This window comes from Sinohyriopsis cumingii, chromosome 1 (genome assembly GCF_028554795.1).
Source record: "Sinohyriopsis cumingii isolate HCF-2022 chromosome 1, ASM2855479v2, whole genome shotgun sequence".
In the NCBI taxonomy this organism is placed as follows: domain Eukaryota; kingdom Metazoa; phylum Mollusca; class Bivalvia; order Unionida; family Unionidae; genus Sinohyriopsis; species Sinohyriopsis cumingii.
In genome coordinates, this window is record NC_142961.1 from 63,097,712 (window position 1) to 63,109,809 (window position 12,098).

Below are 12,098 nucleotides of genomic sequence, written 5' to 3' on the forward strand. Positions count from 1 at the left end.
CAATGTCTAAACTTGAGAGTTTTTAAGTCTTTTTGTTGACTACAGTAATGGCTTTAATTCTTGGGACACGAAACAATAATGTTTTCCGTGTCCTACAACATAGGCATGTAAAAAAAGTAACTTTTGGTGGCCTGACAATTATTAAACTGTTATAAAGTACTACTATTGACTTCGTTATTATTTTGCATGTGTATATTTTCTGAATTCTCCAACACGAAGTTAAATAAAGGTAACTACAGACTTCATAATTCATGCCCCAGTTGAGTTTACCAGGGAGACCCACAGGGGCTCATATCATTTCTTACAATTGATTTGTCATACATGTACTATGTTAACTATAAGGGAGAACACTTCTCTCCTTGTTTGCACGACCTATTTAAGAATAAACACTAATATTTCAATCTACGCATTATGTAGCTTAATAAATCTGGTACCAATATTTAGGTCAGGCATTAGACTGTGTATCCCTATCAAAAGTTTGACTTAATATCATACCTTTAAGGAATGCCAAATCATTTTCCCACGGTACCGCTTGACATGGCCCTGATCGTGCCCACTTAATATGCAAAAATAATGCCCTGAATGGAATACTACCTTCTCACTGGTCAACTGAAAATAAGTTATAAGTAAATACAGGATGTCATTTTCTTTTAACCAATGGGATGATGGTATTCCATTCAGCGCTTTGTTCTTGCAATTTAAGTGGGCGCAATCAGGGCTATGTCGAGCGGTACCGTGGGAAATTGATTTGACAAATTTAGTTGGCAAATAAAGGATTCCCAAGTTTGTTGAACTAAAGGTACCAAAATAACCAGCCTCATGGTATCGTACACGTGGCAACTATTTCCCCTCTTTGTATATCCGACCATATTCCCTTTTTGTCAACTCATAAAGCATTTAGTATTGTTTATTATAAAACATTCTGAATTAGTTTTTGAGGACACATTTGCTGCGTGGTATGTATTTTCATTCCTTCTTTTAATTTAATGATGGTGATTAACATTGCTTTATACAGTATAAAAAGACCAGGTGTTCACTTATGTAAGTTTCTTTCGTGGGAATGGTGCTATAGCATATGGAGTTACAGCATTCATAGTGATCATTCCTGGGACTGAAATTAATTGTGGACGATGTTATTGTTGTGGTTTACTTTTTTGTTCTGGTTTATGTTTTTATTTGTATTATTGTAGAGGTAACTTTTTCTAAATTAATTTACGTGAATAATGTTTAAACTTAACGTTATATTTAGTGAAGAAGCAAATTCTTTATAGTATAGTGATTATTTCGTCACAACAAAAATTCACAGGTGATACAACAGAACATGTAGGACTATTTTGTTTAGAAGAAATGAAAACCGAAGACATAATTTAATAATCAGGAGTTCTCTGCAAAAATCGGAAGATATTATGAAATTGGTAGGTAGGCTTGGAGTGACCCAAAAACTCGGGAGTTTTTGTTTTCCTCCCGGCGTGAAAGTTGACAGGTATGGTGTAAGGTTGCTTTCATCAAAGCAAACTACAACTCAGCTTTTACAATATTAGTATTGAACCATATAGTTTGTTTGCTGTGTTGTCATACTGGGATTACATTTTAATGAGTTAGGTATTTACAATTTCAAAGCAAAGTAAAGTAAAAAAGTGCGCTGATATAAAATGTCCAATGCAATAATGCATAAACAAACAATAATGGAGTCAAAAGGGAAAGGTCGTGTTACAGCAACTCGCGATTGCTAAATTAGTGTCATCGTTCGAACAAATTATACACAAATCTAAAGGATTTTATTTCCTGGATGACATTACCAGACAATGCTGTAACATAAAAGCAAAAGCTTTATCAAATGGGCATTCTTCATAAAGCATCTGTGTCACCCCCTGTATAGTTAGTCTGGTTCCCTGACTAGCTCTGCAAAGTCTAATTTAAAAACATTGATCTAGACGACAATGCTGTAACATAAAAGCAAAAGCTTTATCAAATGGGCATTCTTCATAAAGCATCTGTGTGGAAAAACACAGAATGGGTACTCCAGCACAAAATTGTGCATGATATTACCTGAACTGCTTCTCTTTCTGGGGTTTACTTGGGGTGGAAGAATCACTTGCAAATAGCCGATGAACTCTCTTGTTGAATAAGGGGACATATTCTTTCTCAACTGCATCACCCTGGTCAAGTAACTGCTGACCAATGGAAAGCCCCATGTTCATCAGCTCGACCTGATACACCTCATCTTTCACACTCAGAACATCCATCAATAATGGCCTGCAACAGTAGAAAATGCATCTGTTAGGTTGAACACAGAGATAAGGATTTGGATATTTAGCTAACTAATTTCAAATTGCAAAATTCAACAGATATTAAAAGTACAATATTTTCTAAAAGCTCAAAATGGAATGAAAATCCTGATTTTCCCTTCAGTCTTTGCAGGACATGAAATGTCCTTGCCAAACCAAATGTTTTACTTGTTACAAGCTGTACAAGGTTTTTTCCAGCTCTGTAGAGTGTATGGTTTCAGTATGAACTTTAAACTGTCCCCAAACAGTTGCAATAAAACAAACTTCTAAAGAAATCAAAGTAGAGGTACAAATTGGCTGATAAAAACAAAATAATTTTTTTCTTTTAAATCACTGTTTTTTAAATCTGCTTCAAAAGCTATAAACATTGTCTACCCCTATAAGCCAGATATCACTGCATAAAAATGACAGGCTATGATTAACCTTGGATTAACAGCCAATATTACAAGGATTGTTCCTGTATTGTAAATGTCTTGATTACCATTACAGATGCATGAAAAGCATGCAGCATGCAATGCACTTTTGTAATTCCTGTGCTCATTCACATGTACAATGTAAGGTTGAACTGCTGAGGGCATTCCATCACAATATACAATGTGTAGTTAATAACATGGGATGTTTATTGCAACTGGCAAATGCACCATGATGAAAGAACCTTCTGAGTAAACTAGAATTTAATAATCTTAGTGGTCATATATATATATAAAGCAAAAACCATACTCAGCCAGGAGCTGAACACAAAAGCTTAAAACCAAGTCAATAAAAATGTGAAATGTAGGTCACAATGACCTTACCTTTGTTGCAAACATGTAGTTATTAATAAAGATGCATACAATCAGTTGTATAATTCTAGCATAAACCCTTACAATAAATTAAAAGCAAAATTAACCCTGTCAGTAGAGCATCAAAAATACAGCTCATGGTAACCTAATTATTCAATAAAGACAAAGTAACCATCAAGATGCATGCCTTCACTAATTTTCATCATTCTAGGTTAACAGTATCTATACTGAGTACAAAAACATCTCATCATGAGCTAGCTGCAAAAGTATGAACTAATCCTGTAAAATGTGAAATGCTGGTCTCATTTGCCTAGCTGTATGAGTGGTATTACAGAGATGAATACAATCAACTAATTTGATGATTTTAGCAAATACAGCGCTGGAGAAGTAAACTCAAAACAAAATTTAACCAATAACAGTGATGCATGACAAACATGAGTACCAAGTGTATAATACTCACCATGTACATCCTCTCACAATGTTTCACGATTCCAGGAATAACTATGTATATATTGTGAGAAAAGCTGAGTGTGCCATCAATGACACTTTACATACACAAATTTCTAATACTCCTTTACACTGATAAATTATGTGTATATGCAGAAAGTTCACTTTTTATCTTACATTCAGTGACCTTGACCTCTCACCCCCAAAATCTATAGGCTTTTTCCTTATTCCAAATACAAGCCAACCACAAAGTTTGGTAACCTCAGGGGCTAAAGAACTCAAGTTAATGTGCAGAAACAACTTTTCTTCTTATAGTCAAATGGCTTTGACCCCCAAATCAATTGGGTTCTTCCTTACCCAAGTGCAAGCCATCCACAAAGATTGGTAAATGTGGATGGTGGACAACTTTAGTTATTGCGTGTAAACCAATTTGGTAACAGATGCATGTACAGACAGACGGATGGGCAGACATGACAGTACTCTCTGCTTTATGGCAAGCATATAAAAACTTGACCAAGAGGGTGCTACAAATGTACACATACAAAGTTAAACCCTTAGCACCCCCACCAGTGGGTAGGCACTTTAAAACCCAATCCACTTGCTTTTGACCTTGGAATATACCCAATCTATTCCTCTATTTCACAGAGGTGAACAAAAACAAGTTTTCTGAGGCATGAATTTATTCCACTGATCACTGTTCCCACCTATTAAATGTTAACTGACAGTACTACATGATCAAAGCAAATATTCTTTTTGAAAACAGATGTTATCTGCCATTAGGTGCATGAGCAATGTGGTTAAATAGTGGTCCCCCATCAGGAATAGTCTGACAGAAAATGGGGTGCTCCCTTATTTCCTATCTTCAAGATGGTCGCCATAGACACCTTATTGAATGTTAGATACGCAGCGTTTTTCATTTAGGACCAACTAGACTTTAGAATTTTGGTGAAAAAATGATACCACTTTCCTTTAAGAGGTGTGGCATTCACATGATTTTCAAGCTGACTGCCATTGAACTATACTGGAAGTGAGATCGGTACCATTTTCATTCACAATTTGACAGAAAACTTAAATCAAAATGAAAATCCATCCCAGGAATACATGTACCAATCAAAATATTTTCAGGACGACAGCAACGGTACTTTATTGCAGGTCAGACTGGCAGCAATTCCATTTAAAACCAATCAAAAGAAGTCTCCTGGTGAAAACCCCAATGTTGACATTACTTTGTCAAAACTGCAGCAATAATAAGATTTGCAAAATGGTTACTGTTGCGGCCATATTGGATGTCAGATCAGAATCATTTTAATTTAGTTAAGTCATCAGAGGGAAATGGTCTTGCAATGATGGCACCAGTGGCTAGGGATATATAAACTTCTCACCAGCATGGCAGGGTGATCAGTTGAACAAAATTAATCAAAAGACCATTTCCTATCATGAGTTACAAAGATAATGAAAATGTTCAGGATGTGTGTGTTTGGTATGAATAGAATGGGAACGAATGCATCAAAATCCTATCATGCTGCACCTTCTTTCAGTTTAAATTAAAAAGGTTAGTGAAGGCAACCCTCTGCCAAGAAAACCAGTCTGATAGGTCCCAAAACCACCAATAGCCCAACGAGTCTCTATGCAAGTGAATCAGCACTTCTATCCCTCTCCACCATAACCACAGTGATACATGAGATAAGTAATGTTAATAAATTACTCACTTGCCGCCTCTGTTGCAAATAATATGTATGAGAAGCTAAAAATGAATTAAAAGTGAGAATAAAAGATCACCTCAGGGATATCAATAATTAAGATACCCCAGTGTCTGACCACTTTAACCAGTGTGACCACAATATAAACTGTGTTCAGTAAGACTGAGAACCTTATTGAATATACCAATCACACGCTCTTCAGCTGGTAGGGATCAACATCTCTGTTTAAATGGGAGTCCAGGCATTTGTAACCATTTTAATTTAAGAACTAACCAGAAATGACATGGATACTTTTGGTGTAAACCCCATGTTGATAGGATAATCCATTCAGGCTGAAGAACAACATTTCCATTATGGCCACTGTGGTGGAAGACCAAGGAGCACCATTTCAAGGATAGGACCAACTTGTCCAGCCCTTGGGATCAATGTGAAAAGTTTCTTGACAATTTCCACATAATTTAAGAGGATGATGATAACAATCTTGTACTAAATACAAACTTGTACTAAATACAAATTTGTACTAAATATAAACTTGTACTAAATACAAACTATGACAGGCTACAGACAATCCTTTAGGCTCTTCTGCCAAATGACAGGGTAAATAAAAACAAGTGAAAAATTTAAATTTTGTTCCTCAATCAGAAGCAAATTATGACTTTGTGGTAATATCCAGATCCATTACAAATAGCATTAATCATATTATTGTACAAATATAATAAAAGAGGACTTCTACTTTGCAAACTGATGCCAACTTTCACCCAAAACCTATCTGAATGCATATTTTTGTTTTAAAACAACAAAACGTAAAGCCAGAACTTCAATGAAAAATGATGGTATATTTCAACCATAACCAATCTATTTTTTATTTTTAATGTTGCCATGTTATCTTATACAACAAATGTTATGAAGTAAAACAAGTTTAAATAGTATTTCACTAGTAATTTAATCATCCAAAATGAAAATATATATAGTTTCAGGTAGCTTTTTTTTAAAAATGATAAATTCTTAACTGTCGACACATGCTCTCAGTGTTTTCCCTTGGTGTAAGAACTTGTGTCAGATTGAGTAAACCAATCCTTTGTGTTGGAAGTGGGGGGGTTAAATTAACAATCTGAGGGTTTCTGATGCACAAATGTGGGTAAAGAGAAACAATGCTTCTCTGTATTTTTGCTAACTTGGACCCCAAGTGTGTGGAATCCACAATGTTTGGAAATCAGATTTCAAAGAACAAGTTATTGTGCAGAAAACATTGTTCTTCCCAAGTCACAGTGAATGTCACTACTAACATATGTTCCACCTTATGGCCAGTACATAAAAACTTAAACACTGCCCATAAATGGTATGTGAAATCCCTTTGGCTGTCAATCTCCAGACCATTCCTAATGCACAATGTCTGATGATGATCCCCTCATGAATACTAAAGGTGAGAACCGTCAGCTGAAATTATCTTGTACTATACAGCAATATCTAAATAACTGTATTGCAACATTCATCAATGCAAACTGCTACAAAGCTGAAATCATACTGTGATATACTGCAATATATCAATTATTGTATTGCAACATGCTTCAATGTGAACTGCTTCCAAGCTGACCATTCTGTAAACCCACGTGACATAAACTGTTAGCATGGCTTCATGAGCCTGTAAGTTTATTATAATAAATAATGTCTTCTACAAGCTATGTTTTTTTTTCTTTCCTTGTAAAAATATTGAGAAGGCTTGTGGCCAGGTAAGAGACAAAAGATGAATATGAAGTGTGGTTAAGTTAATAATAGTCCCTCTAAAATAATTCATGCTATCAAATGATCTATATCATATTGGTAAAAATGTATTAATTTTACTACCTTCCTTGCATCTACAGCATACTGGTAACAATGTATCAATTTTATCACCTTCCTTGCATCTATAGCAAGGGTCGGCAACCTACGGCACAGGTGACACATCAAGAGATTTTGTGTAGCACATGAATGGCAGTCAAAAATCTCGATTTTAACAGTGTTACTCTCTTACTGGTGGCACGTGCTCATTCATTTTGTAATTAATCTGGAAAAAAGTGGCATGCAATATAAAATAGGTTGCCAACCCCTATCTATAGCATACTGGTAATAATGAATAAATTTCACATCTTCCTTGCATCTATAGCATATTGGTAACAATATATCAATTTCACCATCTTTGCATCTGATGCTAAACGGAATTCAAAGAATGCTTTTTACCTGCTTAATGAGTGTAAGGTCTGATTCTAGCTTTATTTGACAGACACGGACCGTAATATCCTGAGTAAACAGAAGCAGTTCAACAACACTAACTAACTGACAGGGTTAAAATACCTATATGGAACAATATGAAATGATGCATAGTGATATACTGAGACATTTGTTTCACCAATAATTAAAAACTTAAGTTGATATGAGAAAGACAGACAATGTGACTGCTATGTCATGGCACACCTGATGGTGTAAGCACGTCAAAAGAGAAAAAAAATGAAAACATGAAAGGTAAATTACATGCACTTTTCTCCATTAAATCAATCTAAAGAAGGATTAACTTACTTGTCCTGAGTCAACTCCGTGAAGAGGTCAATGGTTTCATCTGACCAGGAATTCCCTTTCGGGTTGACACCAGTGAGACTGCACTTGAGTCCTTGAATTGGCAGCACAGAAAATTGAGCCATAAATTTCCTCAAGGAGTCTTTAGGAACAATCTCAGAATTGCCATAATCCATAAAAAATACCTCCACCTCCTGCTCACTGGCAACACTTATAACTCTGGCACGATACCAGCTTTCATCATCAGCATAAAAAGCCACAACTAAGTCACCTTCCTTTACCTTGTCCAAACACAGTGTAGTCAAGGTTTGGTCACTGTATGCATCATACATAGAGTTCAAAAGAGTGTCTATACTGGGCTTGTTTGATTCCAGCTGAATCCAGAATAAGCTTGGAGATTCACAGTGACTCACCAGTACTGTCTGCCTCTGCCCCTCCCCAAGACAGACCATCCCTAACTGAGACCCTTCTGATAAGAAGGTCCACTCTGTTTCAGCCTTTCCTTCTGGCTCCTCCACTGCATCATTTTCGTCGGATTTTTCTGACTCTGAAATATTTGTGCAACATTTAAAAATTAGCAGGCAAAGAAACAATTATATGAACTGCAGAAATGTAGCCTTTAACAACAACAGTTTAATTTTGGGTCCTATTGTTATGAAACTGACCATGCACAAAAAAATGAACTCATGATTTCCAAAACTGTTATCTTCTTTAAATCAATGCTGTGTTAGGTTCGAGTTAAAACAACTTTGGCATAATCTTATAATTTGAATTCCTAAATACATGCCAAATTTTGAAGATATTCAAACAATGATTGTTCAATCTTGCATTTCAAGTATAAGTAAAATTTTATGTTAAAACTGTTTTGCTACTATTAGTCAATATTATTATTGATCTCCTTATAAATCTCCATTATTCCATACATAATTCCATGAAACTCGTGAATTGACCCATAATAAAATAACCTTTAATACAACTGACAAGAATACTGTAAATGTCACAGTATATACCCAACCTATGCTTAAGTCTCCTTGATGTAGATAACTTAGACCTGTACAGACACTACTTTTCTTCTTCAGTCAGTGACCTTGACTTTTGACCTTAGGTTTCTTACACAAAGGTGTAACCCATCCAGAAAGTGTGGTCCTAATGCAGAACTAATGTTATTGTGTAGAAACAATTTTCATTTCCTAACACATGCTAATTAACTTCAAGTCTCAAGGAAGATATAGGGATTATCACAGGTCAATAAATGGACATAGCCCTGAGAAGAAAAAAAATTGGTTCCTAGAAGTACAGGAGAGAGTTGTTTTGATTGTTGTTGTTGTTGTTGTTGTTGTAGGGTTCAACGCCATTTTTCAGCACACGATAGGCTGTGCATGGCAGCCAGTATTAATGCTGGAGGAAGAACCCGGGGAAACCCCGGAAAGAACCACTGACCCACGAGAAGCTACTGGCAAGCTTTCTCACATACCCACATTGGCTGAATCCGAGACTCGAACCCACGTAGACAGAGGTGAGATGGCAGTGATCCGTAATGGAGAGCGCTTTAGACCACTCGGCACCCCGAGTTGTTTTGAAGCTGCAGAGTGACCTGTTGTGTCACTGATCCAGATCTCACTAGGCCAAATCGGGCTTTTAAAGATGAAATGTCTCTCGGGTAAAAGTTGGAGAAAGTCATCTCAGATTTCTTTCCCAAAGCTTCAATCAAGGAGCAATATTACTCAAATGTTATCCTGATGTTAAATGCAAACTCATCTGTAAATATGCATAAGAAACTTGGCTGGTCCGTTAGTCCTTTGCAAACCCAATGGATACTGGACAAAGCTCAAGAGTGGACATTATCCCTTCCTTCTCTGAGTGTAAAGACCAAGTGAAATCTCTTCCGAATGACTGCTTACACCTGAATGCACCAATATGAGTCTGGAAGGCACACTTTATAAGAAATGTCCAAATAAAAGAGCTGTTTCAAGACAAGAGATTGATTTATCACAAGCCTGTTCACACCAATGAAATGGGAGCTAGTCATGGGAGGAACTGACAATGTGGGACAGAGCTGCTGATAGTTTGGGTCAATTGATAAGGCATGAATTTCACCAATTCTGGCAGCTGAGACTAGAGTGTCTATGAAATGGGTCATGTACAAAAGGCAAGTTAGTAAGGCTCTAGACTTTTTCAAAGGGTGAATTGTTAACCACATCAGAGACCACAGCAGGTAAAATCAGCCTAAAGGTCAGAAGGTCTAGTTCTGCAAAATGTATTTCCTTCCATGACAACAAAACATATCTGAAATCATTAATGATTTGGTTTGGTTTAGTGTCCGACACACCAATGCAGATTATTTAGTGACAGGGCTATTTGAGTAAAATGCCTTGACCAAGAACACACTGCACTAGCTGATCCAGGCTGGTCAGATGGGGAGATTCTAACCACCATCATTTCAGTCACAAGCCCAGCTGAACCTGAACCGTCTTGTGAGCAGATACGTATCTGTATAGAGTTAGTAATTCCAGTCCAGGTCCTTCTAAGATAAAGTGTTGTACAACATGCAAAAATAATAAATCTTTTTATATTTCTTACTTCTCTAAGAACTGGGAAAGTAGCAATACATGATTTATTACTTTACTTGTAAAAAGATAGTTTCTTGACCTGACATGGTTAATTTCAGCTCTTTTTTTCACAGGTGATTGTTATGTAGCAGATGCAACATTAAAAAAATTTAACTGCCACATAATTATCTAAAAAAAATATGAATTAAAATGTAAAAGGAATTCATTTTTATATTTATCAGCTTCCACTGATGTATTTGAAAATGCATAATGTGGCACATATGGCATGCATGAGTTTATTTACAAACCCTACTTTTGCATCAAAAGGACTGAATTATGGATGTTGCCGGTTTTACCAGCAGATTATCAATCAAATGAAATACTAAACCCTTTAACATACAACATTAATTACACATTTACAAGTCCAATATAGCAAAGATATAAAAATATAGACTGGTCATGAAAGTATTTGTGCAATAATAAAGTGGATTTACAGTTTAAACACTTATCACATAGAAGCATTTTGGTCTTATGTGAATTCCTTCAACAATTTTGGCCACAAAATAACTATAAACATTAGCTTTCCCCATGAATTATCTGCATCCTTCTTGTCACTTCATTTCTGCCACCATTGGTTTCTTGTTATTTATATTTTTTCAACATTAAGAAACAATACATTCTCTACCAACACAGTCCAGTCTATAATTTTTGGTGCTGAAGTGCTTTTCTCCCAATGTAAACATAGGCAAGCTTATACAGCAGGACGAAGCAGACAGAAGGCAGAAAACCTAAGTTGAGTCTTTACAGAATATTATCAGACAAAGGTGTGGTTTGTGATTATAAATATTCAAAATCAGGCGTGGGAAAACAAAGAATCCTCCTGCTATTTTACAGGTGCATCAGGTTTAAAGATGCTTAGGAGTACCCAGGTATGTGGGTACCCGCTCAATAGTAATAATTCTGTTAATAAAATGAACCAGGTACCTGTAAAAAAAAATGTACCTGCCCATGGTTCTCCATTTTTCTCATGATTTAAACACGCTTGTTTTGAGATCCTATTGACATTAACTAGGTCAGTAACTTTCGTTAACAGTCACAGTATGATTAAGAAATATTCTATGATTTAAAAAAAAAAAAATACATACTAGAATTCAAATAAAAGAAAGTACAATGTAAATGTCTGGTTTAACCAATGCCATTTCTGCCTCAAGTTTGTGACCCTGAAGTGAGTATTAGCTGTTCAAGTCAGGGCTGCTGTTAACATGTTTGTTTACTGGACTCCTTTTTTTATTACTGGTGGGAAACACCAACAAATATTTTTGTCTTGGCAAAGGCACCAAAAAAACTTGGTTACTGTAACATGCACCTTTTATACCATGTTTGGAAAAGCTGAACAAAATTGACAACTATACAAAATGAAACTTTTCAATGAAATATTTAATTACAAGAGAAATCTTTGTTTGATTTAATAACAGTAAAGAAAAGAAAAAAAAATAAAAAAAAACTGACCATGTGTGTAAATTGGTATATTTTGCATTATTTTACTTGAAACAGTTCTAAGAAAATGGACAGGATTCTTGAAGGTGAAACTACTTGTCATAAATTCATCCTATTTTGATACTACATATGTAGCGGACCTGTCTAAACCGAAAATAAATGGTGTTAGATATCATAAAAAAATGGGCTGTATTGATGTGACTGTTGGATCTTATATGACTGAAAAAATGTTACACAAGGATCTTGTTAAACTTAAAAACATGTTGCATCCTTAAGGGACATACC

General features: G+C 35.7%; 1 protein-coding gene across 2 annotated transcripts in view; it reads right to left on the reverse strand.

Annotated features, from left to right (window-relative positions):
- LOC149806987 (uncharacterized) overlaps positions 1–12,098 on the reverse strand; it is a 100,587-nt gene that overhangs the window by 44,532 nt on the left and 43,957 nt on the right. For both annotated transcript variants that reach the window (XM_089960413.1, XM_089960407.1), the window contains exons 6-7: positions 7,771–8,314; positions 2,050–2,256 (exon numbers count right to left, since the gene is read on the reverse strand). In XM_089960413.1, coding sequence (XP_089816539.1) covers positions 2,050–2,256; positions 7,771–8,314 — 751 coding nt within the window. The remainder of the gene's footprint in view (positions 1–2,049; positions 2,257–7,770; positions 8,315–12,098) is intronic.